This window comes from Nerophis ophidion, linkage group LG22, assembly GCF_033978795.1.
Source record: "Nerophis ophidion isolate RoL-2023_Sa linkage group LG22, RoL_Noph_v1.0, whole genome shotgun sequence".
Taxonomy (NCBI): Eukaryota; Metazoa; Chordata; class Actinopteri; order Syngnathiformes; family Syngnathidae; genus Nerophis; species Nerophis ophidion.
In genome coordinates, this window is record NC_084632.1 from 19,701,349 (window position 1) to 19,726,941 (window position 25,593).

The 25,593-nt window shown below is 37.7% G+C and overlaps 1 protein-coding gene across 5 annotated transcripts in view; it reads right to left on the bottom strand.

Moving 5' to 3' along the window:
• Positions 1 to 25,593, bottom strand: part of abca7 (ATP-binding cassette, sub-family A (ABC1), member 7) — a 110,181-nt gene that overhangs the window by 61,174 nt on the left and 23,414 nt on the right. For all 5 annotated transcript variants that reach the window (XR_009803690.1, XM_061883442.1, XM_061883443.1 and 2 more), the window contains exons 14-23: positions 23,647 to 23,811; positions 21,431 to 21,653; positions 21,061 to 21,282; positions 19,838 to 20,042; positions 16,205 to 16,318; positions 10,950 to 11,121; positions 8,434 to 8,565; positions 3,452 to 3,591; positions 3,223 to 3,360; positions 2,805 to 3,010 (exon numbers count right to left, since the gene is read on the bottom strand). Coding sequence is in view for 4 of the 5 variants with exons in the window: in XM_061883442.1 (XP_061739426.1) it covers positions 2,805 to 3,010; positions 3,223 to 3,360; positions 3,452 to 3,591; positions 8,434 to 8,565; positions 10,950 to 11,121; positions 16,205 to 16,318; positions 19,838 to 20,042; positions 21,061 to 21,282; positions 21,431 to 21,653; positions 23,647 to 23,811 (1,717 nt within the window). In the remaining variant the exon portion in view is untranslated. The remainder of the gene's footprint in view (positions 1 to 2,804; positions 3,011 to 3,222; positions 3,361 to 3,451; positions 3,592 to 8,433; positions 8,566 to 10,949; positions 11,122 to 16,204; positions 16,319 to 19,837; positions 20,043 to 21,060; positions 21,283 to 21,430; positions 21,654 to 23,646; positions 23,812 to 25,593) is intronic.

Consider the following 25,593-nt stretch of genomic DNA (forward strand, 5'->3'; position numbering starts at 1 on the left):
GTGGCCGCAAGGTAGTTGGTGCCTGTCGGGGCGGCAATCCTAAAACCCCTTGGTGGACACCAGCGGGGAGGGATGCCGTCAAGCTGAAGAAGGAGTCCTATTGGGTCCTTTTGGCTCATAGGACTCCGGAGGCAGTGGACAGGTACCGACAGGCCAAGCGGTGTGCGGCTTCAGCGGTCGCTGAGGCAAAAACTCGGACATGGGAGGAGTTCGGGGAAACCATGGAAAACGACTTCCGGACGGCTTCGAAGCGATTCTGGACCACCGTCCGCCGCCTCAGGAAGGGGAAGCAGTGCACTATCAACACCGTGTATGGTGCGGATGGTGTTCTGCTGACCTCAACTGCGGATGTTGTGGATAGGTGGAAGGAATACTTCGAAGACCTCCTCAATCCCACCAACACGTCTTCCTATGAGGAATCAGTGCCTGGGGAATCTGTGGTGGACTCTCCTATTTCTGGGGCTGAGGTCGCTGAGGTAGTTAAAAAGCTCCTCGGTGGCAAGGCCCCGGGGGTGGACGAGAACCGCCCGGAGTTCCTTAAAGCTCTGGATGCTGTGGGACTGTCTTAGTTGACAAGACTCTGCAGCATCGCGTGGACATCGGGGGCGGTACCTCTGGATTGGCAGACCGGGGTGGTGGTTCCAACTATCGTGGGATCACACTCCTCAGCCTTCCCGGTAAGGTTTATTCAGGTGTACTGGAGAGGAGGCTACGCCGGATAGTCGAACCTCGGATTCAGGAGGAACAGTGTGGTTTTCGTCCTGGTCGTGGAACTGTGGACCAGCTCTATACTCTCGGCAGGGTTCTTGAGGGTGCATGGGAGTTTGCCCAACCAGTCTACATGTGCTTTGTGGACTTGGAGAAGGCATTCGACCGTGTCCCTCGGGAAGTCCTGTGGGGAGTGCTCAGAGAGTATGGGGTATCGGACTGTGTTATTGTGGCGGTCCGTTCCCTGTACGATCAGTGCCAGAGCTTGATCCGCATTGCCGGCAGTAAGTCGAACACATTTCCAGTGAGGGTTGGACTCCGACAAGGCTGTCCTTTGTCACCGATTCTGTTCATAACTTTTATGGACAGAATTTCTAGGCGCAGTCAAGGCGTTGAGGGGTTCCGGTTTGGTGACCGCAGGATTAGGTCTCTGCTTTTTGCAGATGATGTGGTCCTGATGGCTTCATCTGACCGGGATCTTCAGCTCTCACTGGATTGGTTTGCAGCCGAGTGTGAATCGGCACCTCCAAGTCTGAGTCCATGGTTCTCGCCCGGAAAAAGGTGGGGTGCCATCTCCGGGTTGGGGAGGAGCCCCTGCCCCAAGTGGAGGAGTTCAAGTACCTAGGAGTCTTGTTCACGAGTGAGGGAAGAGTGGATCGTGAGATCGACAGGCGGATCGGTGCGGCGTCTTCAGTAATGCGGACGTTGTACCGATCCGTTGTGGTGAAGAAGGAGCTGAGCCGGAAGGCAAAGCTCTCAATTTACCGGTCGATCTACCTTCCCATCCTCACCTATGGTCATGAGCTTTGGGTCATGACCGAAAGGATAAGATCACGGGTACAAGCGGCCGAAATGAGTTTCCTCCGCCGTGTGGCGGGGCTCTCCCTTAGAGATAGGGTGAGAAGCTCTGCCATCCGGGAGGAGCTCAAAGTAAATCCGCTGCTCCTCCACATCGAGAGGAGCCAGATGAGGTGGTTCGGGCATCTGGTCAGGATGCCACCCGAACGCCTCCCTAGGGAGGTGTTTAGGGCACGTCCAACCGGTACAAGGCCACGGGGAAGACCCAGGACACGTTGGGAAGACTATGTCTCTCGGCTGGCCTGGGAACGCCTCGGGATCCCCCGGGAAGAGCTAGACGAAGTGGCTGGGGAAAGGGAAGTCTGGGTTTCCCTGCTTAGGCTGTTGCCCCCGCGACCCGACCTCGGATAAGTGGAAGAAGATGGACAGTACAAAGACCCCAGCACACACCCAATATATTAAATATATCAACTCTGTAACTGTCATTGAATGGCCCAGCCAGAGCACAGACTTGAATCCCTTGGATTCACACCAATGTTTCCCATCCCACCTGATGGAGCTAGAATTTCTAAAAAATAAAAAAATAAAAATATTTCATTATGCGGGATGATGTCTACAATTTTGAGGAAAAAAAAAATATTAATTGCATTTCGGAATAATGCTGTGACTGTAACTTAACATAACAAAATGTGCAAAAACCTTCGGAATGCACTGTATTTGACTCATTGTTTTTAATTATATTTTTTTAATCTGATCTTATTTTTATATATCTATATATTTTACGTTTGTTTTAAATCAGTGCTTATGAAACATTTTCTTTCCAAGTAGCACCTCAGAAAAAAATGTCTCTCTAAGTACAACTATAACGACCAACATTAAAATGCAATATCTTAGTAGGCCTAACTAGTCATTGAAAACAAGGTAGAAGTTTTATTTACCAAGTATATTAAAAAAGTTTGGCCACCGAAACAAAATGCACAGTTTGAACAGTAACACTGTTGGATTATTTTAAAATAAAACACTAGTCACTTACATGATTATTTTGAGTACCACTCGATGGAGCCCATATACCACCAATGGTATCCATATCACACTTTGAGAATAACTGTTTTAAATTATATGTTTTGGTCCGTCTTATGCCTTTGCTTTTTTATTTCACTTGTGGTCTACAGCCCTTTGTTTTATAACTGTGCTTGTTTTTAGTTTATAAATAAAGTTGGTGTTGTAGAGTATAATTAAATGACAGAAAAAAAAGTCTTAAAACTTTACAAGAGCCCCGATATAACATCTCCACTTACCCCCCCACCTCGACGCCCCTGGGTGGGTGTGCTGGGGTTCAGTTGTTCTTTCTTGACCACGGTCAGGTAGTAGCCAGATCCCAGTTTAGATTTTAGAAAGAGGGGCGACCCACAGCAGCATAGCTTTCCATGGGAGATGATAGCTATTCGATCACCAAGTAGCTCCGCCTCATCCATGTAGTGAGTGGACAGGATGATGGTTCGATCTGAAGGAGCAAAAAAGAAAAAAAACATTGCAGTTCCATTATTTTTGTTGTTGGCTAAACACTGTAAGAACTTAATCTGCAAGAAAACACATGACCAATAATTTAATTAAGGTATTTAAATGTAAAGAACAATAGTATGTTTTGCGATATGTTTTAAAAGTAATGCAACACTGTCATTTTCTGCCACCTTAACCTGAAAGCTTCCAGTTCACCTTTGCGATATTTGAGCAGCAGGTCCCAGATACCTCTGCGGGCGTACGGGTCTACCCCTGCTGTAGGTTCATCCAAAACAACCACTTTGGAGCCTCCAACAAATGCAATTGCCACAGACAGCTTCCTCTGCATGCCACCTAGTAGGAAGAGGGAAATGTTTCACGTTGTAGCAGGAAGTCATTATTTTCTGATGGCTACCATCCTGACTATCTATTTTTATCTACTCACCAGAGAGGTTTTTGGTTTGTTCATGTCTTTTGTGCAGCAGACCAACATCATCGAGTAGAGGGTCCATCTCTGCCTTCACCTCTTCTTCAGACAAACCTTTTAGACGTCCATAAAACCACACATGCTCCTCCACTGTTAAACTGCAGAGAGAAAGTGTAATATTGAAATTAATATTTACTGCAATAACATATACAAACAATATTAAGCAGATACACTATAAACCATAAGTATTCAATAGCTGGCTTGCAATCACGTGACCTCGAGGCATTTCCGGGTTGCAGGCGATGGTCTAGATCAGTGGTTCTCAACCTTTTTTCAGTGATGTACCCCCTGTGAACATTTTTTTAATTAAACTACCCCCTAATCAGAGCAAAGCCTTTTTGGTTGAAAAAAAGTGATAAAGAAGTAAAATACAGCACTATATCATAAGTTTCTGATTCATTAAATTGTATAACAGTGCAAAATATTGCTCATTTGTAGTGGTCTTTCTTGAACTATTTGGAAATTTTTTTTTAAAAATAACTAAAAACTTGTTGAAAAATAAAAAATTGATTCATTTAAAAAATACATATTTCTACACATAGAAGTAATCATCAACTTAAAGTGCCCTCTTTGGGGATTGTAATAGAGATCCATCTGAATTCATGAACTTAATTCTAAACATTTCTTCACAAAAAAAGAAATCTTTAACATCCATATTTACGGAACATGTCCACAAAAAAATCTAGCTGTCAACACTGAATATTGCATTGTTGCATTTTATTTTCACAGTTTATGAACCTATATTCATATATTGTTGAAGTATTATTCAATAAACGTATATATAAAGGATTTTTGAATTGTTTCTTTTTCAAAATATTTTTTTAAAAATCTCACGTACCCCTTGGCATACCTTCAAGTACCCCCAGGGGTGCGCGTACCCCCATTTGAGAACCACTGGTCTAGATGCCCATTAAGCTACTGTTTATTTACCTAAATCAGTGCGGATTTGGCCGTATATTGAAAGGTTTAGGGGCAAATATAGGGGATGGAGTGGATTTTTACACTCTCAAGAACATTCTTTTTTTTTAAGATATAAACCATTTATCATCACCAAGACATTAGTGCTCACAACAACCTCACTTCATTGGACACTCACATCAATTAGAGAAGAAATTATGGGAGGAACATCATGTATTTACATCTGAGGGGTCCACAAATTAAGCATTACTCGGTAAAAGACAAAGTTGGACTTATATTCGTGCATTGCTAAGTAACGTATTGGCTTACATAATGAGTGCCGTGCTGCTGTGATAGTAACGCTAATGAAAAAAAGGTTACGTTTATTTGCAAGATTTTTTGCTATAAATAGTCTAATCTACAATTCATGCCTGCAGTTGTTTTTATGGTGTCAAGTTCATAATGTATCTCATTATTTAGCTACAGATGTCCCTATTGTTCAGCAATGTTTGCTTGCAATATCCAGATGCAGTATATGCTGTTGGGCCTACGAGAGATTCATCTAGTTTATTAATATTAGGGATATTTTCTCGATGCTAACAAATATCACCAAATACGCTATAATGTGATCATCCGTGTAAAATAAAGCACTTGGGTTTCCTGCAGAACAACAGCAGCAAAGTTTTTAGTTTCTGTTATGAAAATCAACAACGAAAATACAGTGGATTGAACCAACAATCACATTATTTATTACTAGGACTTAACAGTTAGTTTAGTTGCACAACCAGGTCTTCGTAGTTATATTTAGGAATAGTAACCACAACAGAAAAACAGCAACTAATGCGATCTGTTGTCCTTTTCTTAGATTTAGTTATGCTCTTAAATACTAATATAGTAGAGAATAAACTTTATTGCATTACAGAAAGTTTCTCAAACAAATCAAATGTTCAAACAATCATTTTACAAAGTGATCGCTACAGACACAAGCATGGTCTGATTGTATTCCACAAGATGATGAAAGTTTTAACTTTGAGACCCATTTCCTTCAACGCACTTTCGTTTTTTCCAACACTTTATTACCTATATGAATCAATCATTTTGGGAATCTATGAAAGCTCTTTCCTATTTTTCTATTTGAATGACAGGAACAGCCAAGAACATGAGAGCAATACAGCATTTTCTGCTCAAACTCTACACACACTCCAAAAAACGCCTCAATACTCCTGTTGTATTGAGGAACTTGGGCCACTGTAAACACATAGGCTGATCCTTGCATTGACATTTTTACCTTGTTAGCAAACAAGGAGTCCAAACGTGTGATTTACATAACTGAGGCGTGTCTCAGGGCACCCCTTAAAGTCCCCTCCTTTTTAGCAGTACATTTATTTTTTTGTAATAAGCGGTAGAAAATGGATGGATGAATGATTTATGTAACTAATGTGTTGCAGTGTAGCTTGTTTTCTTTAGATGTAACCATTAGTCATTTCTTCAACTGCTTCCGCTGCACTAGTGGTGCTCCTGAATGTTCCATTTTAGGCATTTTTTTAATCATTTAAACTATTCAACTGGTGTCTCCCAAGTTCAGTTAAAAAGAAACTCATTTTGCAGCAGATTCTTAAAAAAACTAGAGTGCTGTCATAGATATGATCTTTAACAGCTTTTTTTGTGGAAAAACCTTAAAAACACAAGATTGCTCCCGTAAATCTCACAAAATAAAGAGACCAAAATCAAATGTCTACTGTAGAGGACTCTGGTTCTCCGGAATATAAAAAATTACAATAATAGTAAAGGGAGTAGTCAGCCCTCTGGTCCTTGGCATTCTGGTAATGAGGCCCTCTAAACAATTTAGTTGAATATCCCAGGTATACATGATCAGATACAACATCTGTGATGTACAGTATTTGTGTAGAACTGCACTGCATCATTGTGACTATTGTTTAACAATAAAAATGCTTTAATTATACAGGTGATTTTTGGGCAACCCACAGTAATAAATCTTACCACTTGAGACAACATTGTCTTTCAAAAGACAATTTTTTGTTCCTACTGTACCCACATACTGACTCTTACTCAGTTTTGTAGGTGTACCAAAAGCAGTTGTAGCGCAGTGTAAAATACTTACTGTCACATTTGCACAGTTTGCGGTAGTCGTGATCCCCGAATACTGAGGACAGCGAACTGTGCAAGTAAAAATATATTTATTGTCCAAAGCAGGCAAGTGCAACTAGAGAGTGCACACGACATGATGAAACTTCGACAGGAAAATAAAACAGCTTGTCAGCATGATGACAACACATGAAACAATGCCATTGCAACATTAACAATGAACCAATAAAGACAGCAGCAACAGCTGAACCTAAATAGTCTAAATTGCAAATTCGAGAAAAGGTGACAGGAGCCATCGCATAGAAGCAGGAGTAAAGTTACTGCAAAACATACCATAATGAAAGTAGAAATACAAACCCCAAAACCAGTTAAGTTGGCACGGTGTGTAATTCATAAATAAAAACAGAAAAAAACGATTGGCAAATCCTTTTCAAATTATTCAATTCAATTCACTACAAAGATAAGATATTTAATATTCGAACTGAGAATCGTATTTTTTTTAAAATAATTATTAACTTAGAATTTAATGGCAGCAACAGATTGCAAAAAAGTTGGCACAGGGGCATTTTTACCACTGTCTTATATCGCCTTTTCTTTTAACACTCAGTAAACGTTTGGGAACTGAGACCGATTTTTGAAGCTTTTCAGGTGGAATTCTTTCCCATTCTTGCTTGAAGTACAGCTTAAGTTGTTCAACAGTCCAGGGTCTCCGTTGGTGTATTGTAGGCTTCATATTGCGCCACACATTTTCAATGGGAGACAGGTCTGGACTACATGCAGGTCAGTCTAGTACCCATACTCTTTTACTATGAAGCCACGCTCTTCTAACACATGCACAATGTGGCTTTATCTTCCTGAAATAAGCAACGTTGCTTAGATGGCAACATATGTTGCTCCAAAACCTGTATGTACCTTTTAACATTAATGGTGCCTTCACAGATGTGTAAGTTACTCATGCCTTGAGCACTAATACACTCCCGTGCCTATAACAATCCGGATGGTTCTTTTCCTCTTTGGCCTGGAGGACACGACATCCACAATTCCAAAAACAATTTGAAATGTGTGTTAGTCAGACCACAGAACACTTTTCCACTTTGCATCAGTTCATCTTAGATGAGACCGGGCCCAGCAAAGCTGGCAGCATTTCTGGGTGCTGTTGATAAATGTTTTTTTTGCTTCGCATAGTAGAGTTTTAACTTGCACTTACAGTTGTAGCGACAAACTGTAGTTACTGAGAGTGGTTTTCTGAAGTGTTCCTCAGCCCATGTGTTGATATCCTTCAAACACTGGTGTTGCTTTTTGATGCATTACTGCCTGAGGGATCGATCAGATAATCTCCAGATTATCTGAACCTTTTGATGATATTACTGACCGTAGATGGTGAAATCCCAAAATTTCTTGCAATAGCTCCTGGAGAAATGTTGTTCTTAAACTGTTCGACAATTTGCTCACGCATTTGTTCACAAAGTGGTGACCCTCGCACCATCCTTGTTCGTGTATGACTGAGTATTTCCTAGAAGCTGCTTTTATACCCAATCATGACACCCACCTGTTCCAAATTAGCCTGTTCACCTGTGAGATGTTCCAAATAAGTGTTTGATGAGCATTCCTCAACTTTCTCAGTCTTTTTTGCCACTTGTGCCAGCTTTTTTTAAACATGTTGCAGGCATCAAATTATAAATGAGCTAAAATTTGCAAAAAACAAGTTTTCCAGTTCGAACGTTAAGTGTCTTGTCTTTGCAGTCCATACAATTGAATATAGGTTGAAAAGGATTAGCAAATTGTTGTATTTTATTTTTATTTATGATTTACACAACGTGCCAACTTCACTGATTTTGGGGTTTGTAGAAAAAAAAGACAGCTGGACTGTAACCAAGCAAGAAACATAGGAAAACACAGACACAAGATGAAACCGTCAAGCAGGACGTGACACTTACGTGTCAAACAGGATATTGTGTTGCGGACACACGCCTAGGGTCCTTCGGATGATGTCCATGTCGTAGCGAATGTCCATCCCGTTGATGTACACTGTCCCCGAGGTAGGTGGGAACAAACCGGTCAGGACAGATCTGAAATATAGCGCACAAACAAAACTACTAAGGGCAACTAGAACATGATGTATTTAAATATATTTTTAGTGTGGCTGCCGGATGTAAATAATACATAAATGCAGTAGTTTTAAAATTGGGTGGTGAAATGTAAGGGACGGGACGGGACGGGTGGGGGGCATGAGAGGCAGGGGGGACATTCAGTAGTGGTACACTGCAAAAACTGAAATCTCAGTAAGATGAAATATCTCAAATAAGGGTGGTATTTGCTCATTTTCTGTCTGATAAGATAATTCTTCTCACTAAGCAGATTTTATGTTAAGTGTTTTACTTGTTTTTAAGGTTTTGGTCCTAAATGATCTCAGAAAGATATTACAGCTTTTTGCTGAGATTTTATGACCTATATTGAGTAAAATATGCTTGAAACTAGAATATCAACTAATGCAAAGCTGTGTCATCAACACTCATAAGTATAAAACTACTTTTTTAAAGTAATAATTTTTTATTTCAAACATCAATTTCAAAATCATGATGCCGAGCGCATATCATTATGTCAAGATAATGGTACTAGCATTGACTTAATTTAAGAATATTTTTTAACATATTGAGCAAAAAGCAGGAAGGAGGCCACGGGGAAGACCCAGGACACGTTGGGAAGTCTATGTCTCCCGGCTGGCCTGTGAACGTCTCGGGATTCCCCGGGAAGAGCTGGACGAAGTGGCTGGGGAAAGGAAAGTCTGGGCTTCCCTGTTTAGGCTGCTGCCCCCGCGACCCAACCTCTGATAAGCGGAAGAAGATGGATGGATATTGAGCAAAAATGTCTCATTTGTTTTTCTACCAAGAAAAGTGCACTTGTTTATTAGTGATAATATACTTATTTTAAGGTATTTTGGGTTCATTGAGGTTAGCTAATTTTACTTGTTTTGGAAAGTCTTGACAAGCCGAATTATCTTGTTCTATTGGCAGATCATTTTCCTTAGTTCAAGTAAAATACCACTCATTTTTGTATTTTTTTTTTCTTGTTTTTGAACACTGACTTTTTGCAGTGTACCCGGGGATATGAATGCCTTAGTTTACAGGTTTTTGGCATAAAAACTGTCTGTCTAATTGTTATGCTATAGTCTGAAAGCAAAAATTTGGCTTACAAGCCTTACACCTGATGGTTAGCCTGGCAAATGTCACAGTGAACCCCATATGATCCAACCAAAACATCTGGTGTCTTACTATCTAACATTATTAGCTTATAGCTAGAAATTGACATATCTTAGTTGTTTCAACCATTGTAAAAACATGTTGATATTCAAGAAAGAAATAATCAAAAACATGGTCAAGCAGATACAAGTTGGTGAAGCAGTTCCAGTGCATCACTGCTAGTCTGCAACATATTTAAGCAGAATGAGATAACACGAATCAAGGATGTTAAATAAATATCTAAAGGGGGGACATTGATCCAATGGAGGAGACACCTTAAAAGTCCTCTCTCCAAGGTAAATGCTGTACATCACATATGTCAAACACAAGGCCCAGAGGCCAAATCGGGCCAGTCACATAATTTTACATAGCCCACAATAACTAGGAAATAATGTGTGTCAATAAAGATAAATATTATTCCATTTTGACATAAAAATATAAATTTCTAGGGAAATGTAGTTCTTATTTGACATTTTTTGATGCAACAACCTATTCTATGTTTAAAAAAAAACATTTCTAATAAAATTCTACACTAGTTGAACTTAACATTCTATTGTAATGTTTTTGAAATAATATTTCTTATTATGAAAGTTATTTTCAAAAGGCAGAAAAAGTGTGCTGTTTTTGAGAGACCAAGCCAAATGAAAATTGTAATTAATTTCGATAGGCAACTTTGTTTCGCAATACAAGGTTTTCAATGTACGAGTTGCATCACAAAACAAATCCAACTTGTATCTTCAGGTACCACGGTACAGTATTAGTTTTTTATTCATATTTAAACAATAAACAAACCTCCAGCTGGATGGCAGCAGTGCTTGAAACTTCCAAGTTTTAAATGTTACAAATTAAGTTAATAAAATAATATTTTTTTTTTTGTAGATGTTGCAGATATTAACTTAACTCATACATTGTATTAATTCAGGTTAATAATCAGTCGATTGCTTGCAAATTATAAAGTGGTTTGTACAGGCAAATCAATAACATTATCAGGTTCTCTCTAAATCATGACTGAAAAATAATTAAGAACCTTTGCAATATTGACATGCCGGTAATTAATTGTATCATTTTAATCATCTAATACACAGCATATGTTGTATTTATTTGCAAGGGCTTTATAGTTTGCAAAAAAAGGTTTTATAGGATTGGCTAAACTCATAATAAAGTGCCACAAAAATATGGCTTCAGCCTAAGATCTGACATAAATGAACTCTTACATTGTAGTAGTTTTGCCTGCTCCGTTGTGGCCCAGAAATGATGTGATCTGCCCTTCATAGAACTTCAGGTTGAGGTGGTTGACAGCCAACTTGCCTCCTTTCTCATAGATTTTCACCAGGTTTGTTATGCTTACGCCAAGGACCAGGTTACTAGGCTCTGGTTCAATATGATCTACAAACGGAAACATAACTGAGGCGATTAGACAGAAAAGATTAGACAAAAAAGCCAAGAATGAACAATCTGTGGTGTTGTAAATAAAAAATGAATGCCTGAAATAATGGCACGTTCATTTCCTTTGCAAAGGAAGCATTACAACTCCACTTTAGGCTTGATTACATGCAAATGAACTAAAATGTCTACCAAAACAACGTCCTGCCTCTAGAAAGAAGTTAAATCAGGAGGATACTTTGTTTCCTTGCAGCCTCTTAAAGGACCGTAATAAGGAAAAGCATAATTAAGGGTATTACGTAGGAATGCAACAATTAACTTATGATTAACAACACAGTTATTCAATCGCCAAAGCTCCACTCCAAGTCCTCTTTGCTCAAACATTATTTTATTTTTGGCACAACCTGAACAGAACAAAAACAAAGTTACATCAGCGGTGTGCGTGCATACATGCACCTAATGAGAGACAGGCTAGTATGCTACATCAGCTTATAAATGGCAGCAGGACAAAGCAACAAACTTTTCCCACCCAAAAAGAGCTGATGAGGCAGCGTGGGAACATTTCAGGTCGATGGCTCGCACATTTGAAAATCTTCTAAAAGGAAGTTGCGGCTAAAAAGTCTTATATGTCAAATATGGTACAAGTTTTCGTGCCAATAAGGGAGTTAAATTATGTTTGTGTCAAGTTGCTTGATAAAGAATATGAGTTGCCGTATTTTTCGGACTATAAGGCACACTTAAAATCCTTTCATTTTGTCAAAAATCAATAGTGCGCCTTATAACCCGGTGCGCCTAATGAACGGAATAATGCTAATTGTGCCTACCGGCATTGAAGCTATTTTATTTGGTAAATGGTTTAATGATAAGTGTGACCAGTAGATGGTAGTCACACATAAGAGATACGTGTAGACTGCAAGATGACACCAGTAGACAACACCAAAACTTTAAATGTTCCATTGAGAATATAGAACAATACACACACAGCGCTCAAAAATCTGTTAAAATGTTTTAGTACAACTTTGGTAAACTATGAAGCCGCACCACTTGATGGATTGTCGGAGCATTACGGCTACCGTAGTCAGTCGTACTGTGCTTCAACATATGAGTATTATTATGGTTTGTATATAAAGACCCCAAAATGGCACCTATTAGCAGACATATTATCTGGCGTTTCGTTTCGCAATATTATGCAAAACCAACTTTTGTTACCTGCTGATGTGTATTTGAGATCTGCGTAAGTCCTGGAAATGTGTGTGTGTCCGCCATTGTAGCTTGTATAAAAACAATACATATGACTTATAAGAAAACTTGCCATCTATGTCATACCTGTGAATGATACATTTTCCATGATCTCACAAAAATGTGTAGACTTAACTATTAGCTCATTAACTATGCCAGATATCAGCATTTCATTATATTCCACAGATTCAATCTGATTCAGGAATAGATACGGATGATCTTGAGATCTATAAAGAATTTAGAAAAATTATATGCGTCCCTTTACTCATCTTCTCATTGTTCTACTTCTGAGTTTGATCATTTTTTTTGCCAATCTGGACATCTACTCAATTGATCAGTCTGCTGCGGGAGAGTTAGAGAAACAAATTACTGCTGTGGAATAAATGATGCAGCTTTATCTCTACAAAACAAAAAATCCCCGGGACCAGAAGGGTAAAAAAAAAAATTGGAATAAGCTAGTCTCCCTATCATTGGACATGTACAATGAATAGTTTGAATCTGGCTGCCTCCCGCAAACGCTCAACCAAGTTTCAATTTCTCTCCTCTTGAAAAATAGCAAGCACCCTTTTCGTGCACTTTGTATAACCCTGGTAAATGTGGACTTTAAATTATTATCCAAACTGCTGCCTTAACGTCTGAATACCCTTCTATTGTTAATGCGGATCAAACCGGGTTAATTCGGAATAGGCACTCCTTTTCTCATTTTCAACGTCTTTTTAACTTATTGTATGAGGTGGCTGTTCTTAATACTGTAGAGGCAGTAATATCTATGGAAGCTGAAAAGGCATTTGACAGATTGGAGTGGAATTATCTATTTCAGTGAATTATAAAGTGGTAAAAAAAAACATGTCATTTTGAATTGATAACATCTTAGAATGCAAAACCATTTAATATACAGAATGTCATGAAAAAAGAAAAGCATATTAACCAGTTGTAAATATAGATCACCTACGTATGTATGTCAAATATTGAAACATTTGAAGACTCAATCAAGGCAAATTGTATGGACACTGGTCAAAAAAATAATTTTCTTATGTGGTGATTTCAATGTTGACCTATTGAACCCTAATAAGTAAAAGTCAATTGATGACTTCATTGATACAATGTACAGCATCGGTTTATATCCTAAAATCCCAAAGCCAAGCAGAACCACAGGACAGTGTGCCACCCTTATTGATAATATTTTTACCAATGATTTTGATAATAACACTACAAGTGGTCTACGAAGCCAACATTAGGGATTATCTGTCAGTTTTAACAATGTATGATGTAAACGACAAGAAGAGGAATATGGATGACAAAAAATACATTTTGAAGACTATGAAAAGAGAATAATATGATTGCTTTCAAGAAGCAAAATTGGGACAATGTGTACAAAGAATTTAATGTTGATGAAGGATATGGTAAATTCTTAAACCTGTCCATAATGCTTTACGACAAACATTGTCCATGGAAACAACTAAGTAGAAAGCAGAGAACGAACAATCAGCCATAAATGACAAAAGGATTAAAAAATGCTTCCAATGAGAAGAATACATAATATCTAACAATTATAACACAGTGGACTACAGAGGCAGAAAATACATACAATAATTATAAAAACAAGCTAACTAGCATTATACGAACATGTAGAAAACAATATTACAGTCAATTATTAGACAGGAACAAAACCAGTATGAGACAAACGTGGAGCATTCTCTATAGCATTACTAAAAATGGCACTGAGTGGGATGACACCCAATACTTCAAATGGAAACATAAATAATGACAAGAAGTAGTTGAAAGCTTCAATAATTACTTTGTAAATATTGGACCAAAATTGGAGAAAAGGACTCCAGAACACATTTCAACTGATGACTTCAATAACAATATAACTAGAAATCTCAACTCAATGTTCCTCACGAAAGTGACACAAGAGGAAATAGTTAAAATCGTGAAAAAAATTTAAATCCAAGACTTCAATCGATTGTAATGGAATTGATATACAAACCAATAAATAGGTTATTGAAGAGATCTTAAGAACCTTAATGTACATTAGTAACCTATCATTTCAAACAAGACATTTCCAAACAGTTGCACCATATATAAGACTAAAAAAAACACCAAATTAAACTCAATAGAACTGTTCCTTTACATTCACAATTTTCTAAAATAATAAAATCAAAAAACTATTCAATAACAAATTGGACAATTTCATCAACAAACATACAATAGTCGCTGAGAACCAATATGGATACAAAATTAATATTTCAACATCGATGGCTTTAATCTAAATAACAGAGGAAATTAATAAACAGTGTGCATCTGCAGTGTTTATGGATGTAACACAATTAATCACAATATTTTAATCAAAAAATTAGAACGGTATGGCATCAGAGGGTTAGTCTTAAAAACTGGATAAGAAGTTAAGCAACAGAAAGTAATATTTGAAGCTAGGTAAACACTTGTCGACAACACTAAATATATCCTGTGGCGTACCACAAGGGTCAATACTGGGACCAAAATTGTTCAATCTTTATATAAATGGAATTGGTAAAGTTACAAAAGACTAAAAGTTAGTATTATTTGCGGACATTACAACAGTATTTCGTTTAGGAGAGAACACACAGAAGCTAATACAAATAACAGAAGAAATATATAAATTAAAAAGATGTTTTGACAAAAACAGATTACCCTTAAACCTCAGTAAAACTAAAGTAATGCTATTCAGTAACAGTAGAAGAGAAAGACAAACAAAAATAGACAGAATAGAAATTGAAAGAGTACCGGTAAATTAAATGAGAATTTTGAGATGTACATCAGCGGTGATGATAAGATGATCTGGAAATTTCATATAAAAAATAAAGTGGCAGCAAATACAATTATAATGAATATTGGACCAAAAATCTGTTCATATTCTTTACTACTTGCTTGTGTTACCATATCTGAGTTATTGTGCAGAAATATGTGGAAATAAATACAAAAGTATGCTTCAGTCACTAACTGTGTTACAAAAAAGACCAGTTAGAATAATGCATAATGTTGAATATAGACAACACTCAAAAAATGTATTATTGAATCAAAAATATTGAAACTCCACGATATAGTGAATTTGCAAACAGCTACAATTATACACAAAGCAAACTATAACGTACTACCCAAGAACATAAAACAATTCTTCTCAACAATAGAAGAAAAATATAAACTTTGAGAAAAATATAGTTTAAAACATTTGTATGAACGCACAACACTTAAAACTTTTCGTTTATCGGTATGTGGAATGGATTAAGTAAAGAAATCAAACGGTGTACTAATATGATTCAAATTAGGAAACTGTTCAAACTCAAAAGTGTTTACAAAATACAAAGAAGAACCATGATAAACATTCTGAATTTATTGATAATCTTATCTATCTCGCCATATGGAACACAACTGACTTCACTCATTTTTATTTATTTTTGTAAGTTATTATTTATGGAGTCTATTGTGAATACACTGAGAACAGGAAGTGAACAAAAGCATTAGAACTTGCTGTGTAATGGAAAAGGGGTAGGATAAGATCAGCACTGCTTCTTCCTACTCCATTTCGAACATGTTGATAAAAGAAATTGGAAATTATGATGTATAATGTTGTAATCGTATGAATGTTCGAAATAAACTCAAACCATAAACCATTATGTTAATATTTACCTGTATTTATTTGATTGATGCATGTGCATTGATGCATTTTTGTGGGTTATTTGTTTGGGGGAGGAAAAAAAACAACATTCGTCATGATTGTATTTCCAATAAACAAATGTTTAACAAAGTGTGTAGACCCCTCACATTTAAGCAGAAGCAGTAAAAAGTGTAGCAATGAGGAGCTCACCTTCCCCTTGCTCAGGAGGGGCAGGTGGGATTAGCATGCCGGCCTCCAGGGGTATTCCACTCCAGTAATTCATATGAAAAGGAAAGTGCCAAGGTCGGGGGATACCATAGTCACCTGAGGCACACATACACATGTTAGGGGTTGAGTTAAATTGTTACAAGCAATAATAGAGCATATACAACATGATCTAATTTCAAAGAAACTAAACCTACTCTATATGCTTTTAAGTGCTTTATTGAACTTGCATCAACACATTCAAAAGTGTATGATAGATTACATGCATTTCTGTCTTTATCAACCATTAAGATAGATATTTTTACAGCCAGGGGTGAGCATTAATACAATAAGATGCTATCAGAACACAAATAAAAACATTTTCCTGGCTATTTAGCAACTTTTTTTTAAAATGTTAAAATCACTGACTAAAATTAGGAGCACTAATATTAAAGTACAGTGATACCTCGAGATACAAGTTTAATTTGTTTTGTGGTGCAGCTCATACATTGAAAAACTCTTATTGCAAAAGAGCCCGTTTTATTGAATTGAAATCAATTTTATAGCTTGGCCCCCACCAAAAAAACACAATTCTGACATGCAACATGCCTTTTAATAAAAAGAAGCTTGTAAAATTTTTATAAAATAAATACTGAATCAAAAACAATACAATAGAATGGACTACAAACAACTATAGTTTTATGAAGTAATGTAAGAATATACATGTCATGATCCTTCATGACTACTTGGGTTTTTGTTATAAATGTCTTGTATTCTGTGTCTTTTCCTGTCCAGCGCTCTTGTTTTTCGCTTTTTCCTGTCACTGCACCTCTGTCCTGGGCGCTGCTCTACATAGAACTCTAAACTCACCTGCTCGTCCTTGCCAATCAGGCTGATATATATCGGTTGAGTAGGGCTGGATCACTGTTAATTACTTTGTAGACTGCTTAGTATGCTTGTGATGTGTTTAAAATGTGTTCCTGCATAGCTTTTTCTATGCTTCTAGTGCACTTCACAGTTGCACTATAGCTTTTTTTTTTCATTATATTTTCACCTGCACACTGTCTGTTGTCCTTTGCATCCTGAGGTCACGTCACAAGCAACCCTAACCAGAGACTGACAGTACAGCATTTACTAGTTATGGTCATGAAGCATTGAACCACCTGAGCCAATTGGTTTGGGAGTTTCTCGAAGCTTCATGCATGCTACAACAAAAAAAAAACCTCTGCTGGCCAAATGTATGATTACAAACAGCTGTAATTTAACCACATTATGTGCAGCTCTGATTATGAGTGGAAATTAGTATGTATCACAATGTGACAAAATTCCCAAAAATCTGAATATCATGGAAAAGTTATATATTTCTATAATTCCATTCAAAACTTTGAATGGCAACACTTAATTGGCCCTACTGTGTGAATGTGAGTGTGACTGTTGTCAGTCTATCTTTGTTGGCCCTGCGATGAGGTGGCCACTTGTCCAGGGTGTACACCGCCTTCCGCCCTAAGGCAGCTGGGATAGGCTTCAGCACCCCCTGCAACACCGAAAGGGCAAAGCGGTAGAAAATAGATGGATGGATGGATGAACGTTAAACATCCATAGATTATAGATTCAAGGCCCACATCTTAAACAATTTCAAGTGTCTAGTTGTTTATTTGTACAAAATTTGGACTTGCAGCTCATAAAACCCACCAAAACAGGATATCAAAAAATCACAATAGTGTAAAGAAATCACCATTTACTTTTCAGTTTTTGCAGAAAAAAACTAATTAGGATCACATCAAATCAATGAAAATATGGTACTTTCAAAATGACACTTCAATCTTCAATCACTGCTTCGATGCGCTGTGGCACAGAGACAATCAGCCTGTAGCATTGGCTGGGAGCTATCCATCCATCCATTTTCTACCGCTTATTCCCTTTTGGGGTAGCGGGGGGCGCTGGCGCCTATCTCAGCTACAATCGGGCGAAAGGCGACGTACACCCTGGACAAGTCGCCACCTCATCGCAGGGCCAACAGATAGTTAGAGAAGCCCAAATTATGTACAAATAAACAACTACATACATGACATTGTTTAAGTAGTGGTGCCTGAATCTATGGAAGTTTAACATCCATCCATCCATTTTCTACCGATTGTCCCTTTCAGGGTGGCAGGGGGTGCTGGAGCCTATTTCAGCTGCATTCGGGCGATAGGCGGGGTAAACCCTGGACAAGTTGCCCCCTAATCGCAGGGAAGTTTAACGTTTTGAATGTAATTATGGAAATAAATACACGTTTCCATGGTATTCAAATTTTTTGGACAAGGTCTGTAAAAATAGTAAATTGTGTTTTCTGAATTATGTGTTTGTATTTTCCAACATGGGAACATGTCGTATGCGCCTAAAGAGCAAGATGACACTATAATGTAACTTGGACAATGATGTACCGACAGGGGAGAATTAGGTCATTTTTATTTTTAAGTGATTTTTTTTTTTCTTGACACAATCTCGATCATTCAGCTCTTGATTTCTGGTGGTTGTTTAAACGAGAATAACTACAGCTTGTTAATTTATTAAACTTAATGTTTGCAGTGATAAGCACATTCAGGAACTGATGTTGCCGGGAATCCATTCCACGTCATGTGGCATCAAAGGCAGATGCGTACTCGATTGCGCTACCAGATGATTGTTGAGAACCAGATAGAATCAGCCATTTTTTTAAGTCATTGTTGAGCGGTAAACTGCTTAGGTTAAGTTTGAACTTGCTGTCAAATTTAATATCCATCCCTTCATCCATCCATTTTCTAACACTTGTCCCTTTCGGGTGCTGGAGCCTATCCTCGCTGCACTCGGGAGGAAGGCAGGGTTAAAGTTAAAGTACCAATGATTGTCACACACACACACTAGGTGTGGTGAAATGTGTCCTCTGCATTTGACCCATCCCCTTGATCACCCCCTGGGAAGTGAGGGAAGCAGTGGGCAGCATCGGTGCCGCGCCCGGGAATCATTGATGATGATTTAACCCCATATTCCAACCCTTGATGCTGAGTGCCAAGCATGGAGGTAATGGGTCCCATTTTTATATTCTTTGGTATGATTGGGCTGTGGTTTGAATTCACAACCTACCGATCTCAGGGCGGACACTCTAACCACTGGGACACTGGGTAGAAAGACAGACAATATTCACAATCACATTCCCACACTAGGGCCAATTTAGTGTTGCCAATCAACCTATCCCAGGTGCATGTCTTCCATACTCCGTTCTTTGATTCTATTGGCTTTTTAAAACTATTAGTATTCACTATCCAATGTCCGAACTTACCACAACTCTATCAAGAGCCCACATTTTTAATGGAGCTTGGTCTGTTTGTGTTGTCAATACTTCTGGCAACTCTGAACTATATATAAAGTACTAAAGAATAACAGAATATACTGTATGTTCGGATTTCTTTTCTAATTGATGTTTTTTGTGAAAGAAATAGTGAGTCATAACAATCACATAATATATATTGTTGTATGGTCCCATTTCTTAGCTTGGACTACTGCTACTAATTCCAACATGATTAAGTATTACACTATTATGACCCCAAATGGGACAAGCGGTAGAAAATGGATGAATGGATATACTATTACTTTGTTAGTAAAGGACTGCAACCATACCAGGGAACACAGCATCGATGTACCAGGCTGCGATAATGTAGATGAAAGCATCCACATAAAGCATAACTATCGCCGTGCTGAAGTTGTATGAGTCTCCTTTCACAGGACTGGACCATAAATTGTGCCACTGGATGCCGATGCCTTGCTCTTCGTATTGAGAGAAATACTCACAGCCAAACCCAAAGGCCACAGGAGACAAAAAACTCTAAGGAGAAAAAAATTGAAATGACCTAAGTTGACAGTAAAAGGCTGATGGTGTAATGCTGGGGTGTCCAAACTTTTTGTTTTAGTATGTTATATCAGAGGAGTAGAATCTTTGCAGACAAAAACAAAAAGTCTGATTAAAACATAGATATAAAAATGCCTTTTCTTTCTCAGTCTTTTTTGCCACTTGTGCAAGCTTGTTTGAAACATGTTGCATAAAATTCAAAATGAGCTATTTGCAAAAAATAAAGTTTTCCAGTTCGAACGTTGGGTATCTTGTCTTTGCAGTCTATTCAATTGAATAGAGGTTGAAAATGATTTGCAAATCATTGTATTCCGTGCCAACTTCACTGGTTTTGGGTTTTGTAATTCAATGAAGATAATACACATGCAGTTTGCAACCTTTGGTAGGAAAAGAGATTTATGCTGTTTTAAACTATAAGTGGAGTGTCATTTATTCCAGTTTAATGAGTGTGTGCAATGCTTTTATTTAATGACAAATTAAACAATAATCACAGAAAGACAATCTCACTGAGAGGAGCTCTTTCATGAATAAAGCACAATAGAGATGTTACCAGTCATATTAGTGACGCAAATATCTCAACTTTTTGTCACAGTAGTTTTGATAGGGATGAAAGTTGGAAACCTGCTCTATTATAAAGCTGTACACTTAGTTTATTCTGTTTTAAGTTAAGCAGGAAATATTCATATTTAAAACCCCCCAAAAATGTGCACTTAATTCTTACTGTACTTACTGTCACCATGTTTTGAGCAAAACAATGACTTGTAGTTCAGTAAAACATTTACAAACCATTGCCATGACATTCTAACTACAAAATTGCATTTGTGTACAAATATTAGGGTATTTTTTTCAAGAAAATGTTATTTATTAAACATGAGTAAATCGGCTTTCAGCCCCCGTCCAATTTTTTTAGTCCTATGCGCAACCCCCGCCCCTGAATAAAAAAAGTTTGGATACCCCTGATGTAATGCCTTTGCTTGAACATGACTTTACTTACAGCAAAGACCTTGTGGGTTGTGTTAAGGAGGTCTCTCCAGGCCACGCACAGTACGTAGGGAAGGTAGAGGCTGAAGTATATGAGTCCTCCACATGCGGCGGCCAGGTTGGCTTTGGAGAAGATTGTACTGATGAACAAACACTGCGTGATAGTGGCAGTGGCAAATGCAGACAGGAAAAAAAACACGACAGCCGGGTTGCTGTACGGCAAGATATCGCCCCACTAGAGACAAAGTAAAGTGAAACATTAGGAGAAAATGTGTTGTGGTTTATCGTTAAATATGAGTTAGTATTATTTGTTAACTCTGGCTTTCACTATTTCACTTATACTTTGTGTAATATTTTGGATGCAGAGTGAGAGCTTGTCTTGCCTTTAGTATTGCAATCAGGAGTGCAGCAGAGAACAGAAAAGGTACGAGGCTGCTGATGAACCAGCCGAGCCACAATGTTCCGGTATTCAGACCCATAATTCTCATGGTTTCTTTCAGCCTGGCGTCCTTCTCATACACCACACATTTGATGATCATTGCCACTGAATAAATCCAGGCCAGTGTCATGAAGAGCGGAAGAGAGCGGTTCAACACTCTGAGGAACCTGAGAGACAGGTGAAAAAAATTGTAATTTTAGTTGGTGAAAATATGTTAAAAAATACAAGCCCTAACTCAAGTGTTTGGAGATAGGAGCAGGTTCTTGTCTAATTATTATGCATTATGCCAAAGGCAAAATGAGTTTCAAGCATTCCCTCAATTAGTTGGCATAGCAAATGCCATAATGTGAAACCCGTAAATTCCACCCAAAACATCTGGTCTCATTCGTTAGTGATGGCTTATAGCTGAATATCAATGAAAAATGTTTTTTTACAACTATGGGAAGGAAGAAAATTAGTATAAAGGACATTGCTGAACAATGTCCCTTTTGTGGATGATATTTATATTAAAACAAAAAACAAGCTTGTTGCCTGCACCATTCTCAAATCAAATCAAACTTTATTTATTTAGGACTTTTCAGACAAAGGCAAATGGCAAACACAAAGTGCTGTACAAACAAAACAAAACAAAAAAATAGAAGAGAAGAAAACACACTCATTCCCACATGTACACACGCACAAACACGCACACGGCACTATTGACGATAACAAAGCAAAATCAAAACATGACATGTCACTGAGGATGGGAGGAAAACACCACCCTTGAGAATAACTAAAATTAACGACAGTTTAAAAAATATTGTATAAAATATATGTAAACTTTGTTTATATACTATAAATATTACATTGATAAGTTAATAAAAACATAATATTGACCGTAGAATACTAGAAATATCAATGATTGATATACAAAACAACACAATAAAATAAAAAACAGATTATGAGTAAAAAGCTTGATAAAAAATGTGTGTCTAGCCTTTTGAAAAAAAAAAAAATTCAACGCTATCTGCAGCCCTGAGGCTCCCTGGCAGGCTGTTCCCCAGGTGGGGCCCAGAGTGGCTAAATGCTGCCTCACTTTGGGTCTTTGTTCTGGTATTTTGTAAAGTTAAAAGGCCAGTACCGGAGGACCTTGGGATCCACAAGAGTTAATACAGTAGAAGCAGGTCAGATAGATAAGGCGCAAGGCTATTAAGAAATTTAAAAACTAATTAATACAACTTTAAAATCAACCCTGAAATGGACAAGGAGCCAATACAGCGACTTTAAAACTGGTCATCGTCAACACGCAAGCAGCTGAGCTTTGTAATCAATTGTAAACTTCTGATATTCTTTTTGGGAATGCCAGAGAGCAGGGCATTGCAATAATCTAAACGACAGGAAATAAAAGCATGCATTTAGCACCTCCATGTTGGCCTGTGAGAGAAACAAGCAGACTTTAGCAGTTAGATTTTGGAATATCTGTGAGGTCATGAATAAAACAGCTCGTTGAGACGACTACTAGATCTTTCCTTTTAGTGTTACATCGACACTTGACATTCCAGATCGTACTTTGGTTTTTGCTAGTCTCGTTTTAAAGCTACAAACTCAACAGTATATAACGATACATCTGTACATGTGGAATGGGGGGAGACAGCAGCAAGACAATCATTGCATTGCGAGACTATTAAAATGATTTCCCCCTCGACCACCAAAGTATAGCTGACATCACAGACATTCCCACTAAAGATCATTTTAACCAGAGTTTCAGAAGATGTGTTTTCATATGCTCCAATCCGACTGAGTGTCTGCATAAACAACCCGATCGGAATGAAATTTTGATCCAAACATGTGTGATCGGGCTAGAATATTCCGAGTGGCGTGTTTAAATGAAGCATTTTTTTCCTGGTTAGGGTTTTAATCAGATTAAATGTGTCCATGTGCACATAGCTATTGATAACTATGGAATAAAATAAAATCCCTCATTCTCTGAATAATTTCACTTGATGAAACCTTTTCTAACGTTCCACACTACAAAATATTAAAAGTATGTTTGAGGCTTGCAAATATCATATCAGATCAATATCAGTATCGGTAACATATCGTATGTGAAAAAGTTATATCGGGACACCTATAGAAATAACCCCCCAAAAAATCATTGAATAAACATACTGTATGACTCACACATCATCCACATAACATGGGTAAGGCATCTGCTGAACATAGATGCCAATCCTTTGTTTTACTCCAGTCAGTGCTTTCTCTACCAGGTCCTGAACATACACAAATCCACCCCAAATGTAGCGCATGTCATTAATGGCGTCAGCTGCTGGGCCGGGATCCCAAAACCTGCAGCCAAAAAAAATCCATAAGCAATAAAAACACATTTATTTAAACACAACACAAAAATATAATCCTTAAGTCAAACAGGGTTTTGTCTAAACTATGTGTAGAGGGGGGGAAGAAAAAATCTGTATTGCTATATTTATAGAGTATTCTAGCCGCTCTTAAAAATTTGTATTGCGAAACCAAATGTATTTGTATTCAGATTTATAGAGCAGTGGTTCTTAACCTTTTTTCAGTGGTGTACCCCCTGTTAACATATTTTTAATTCAAGTACCCCCTAATCAGAGCAAAGCATTTTTGGTTGAAAAAAAGAGTTAAAGAAGTGAAATACATCACAAAGTCATCAGTTTCTGATTTATTAAAATTGTATAACAGCGCAGAATAGTGCTCATTTGTAGTGGTCTTTCTTGAACTATTTGGAAAAAAAGATATATAGATAACAAAAAAACTTGTTGAAAAATAAACAAGTGATTCAATTATAAATAGAGATTTTTCTACACATAAGTAATCATCAACTTACAGTTGTGATCAAAATTATTCAACCCCCACACAATTTTGGTGTTTTAGCAAGTTGGACATTTATTCCGTATTTTGTTTATATTCATATCAAATAAAGATGTGTCAAATAGACAAATGCAACTTAAATTGTAACACTGTATTTTACAAAATACCAAAAAAGGACATTATTCTTAACATCTCATTGACAAAATGATTCAACACCCTAGTTACATGCATCTTTAGTACTTAGTAGAACACCCTTTGGCAGTAATTACATCCTTCAAACGTGATACATAACCGGACACAAGCTTCTTGCAACGATTTACAGGTATTTTAGCCCATTCCTCTTGGGCAAAGGCCTCCAGTTCATTCATATTCTTGGGCTTGCATGCTGCAACTACCTTCAAGTCTCACCACAGGTTTTCTATAGGATTTAGGTCTGGCGACTGTGAAGGCCACTCCAGAGTCTTCCAGCCCTTCTTCTGCAACCACTCTATGATGTTGATTTGGAGGTATGCTTGGGATCGTTGTCCTGTTGGAAGGTCCAACGTCTCCTAAGCCTCAGCTTCGTCACTGACTTCACGACATTTGCAGCTAATATATCCTGGTAGGAAATACAATTCATAATGCCTTGAACGCGCTGGAGATTCCCGGTACCTGAGGCAGAGAAACAGCCCCAGAGCATGATTGACTACCCACCATGCTTAACAGTAGGTGTCAAGTTATGTTTGTTTGTTTGTGTTCTCCCCTAACTTGAAAAGGGTTTTGATATTTTGACCAGGGGTTTCACTGGGACTTCACTCTTTGTTTTAATCCAATGATGAGACAAATCTTTGTTTCTCCTTTTATTTTGGACTTGATTGTCTCTTTTTTCATCGAATAACTGTAAGGTGAAAAACCTTTGGAAAAGGTTGACAAATACAAATGCAATTAGAGACCAATATAAACAAATTACAATAAACCATTTTTAAAGTAAAAGTGTTTCCAAACGTACATATGGTGACCCTTAACAGTTAGGATTTGACATTTAAACATTTAACAACCAACCACTTGGCAATTAAAATAAATTCAACATATCAAATCCAAACATCAAAATAATATTAAGTTATCTCACCGTCAGCCACCCTGGTCTCTGTAAACAGTTGTCACTTCTGTATTTGGTAAATTTTCCTGGAGCAGTGTTTGTTGGCATCTTCTGTATTTGGTAATTTGTCCTCGAGCAGTGTTTGTTGGCCTGAAGTTTGAGCTTGAGCTGCAGACTTTAAAGGAGTGGATTTGATTGCTTCA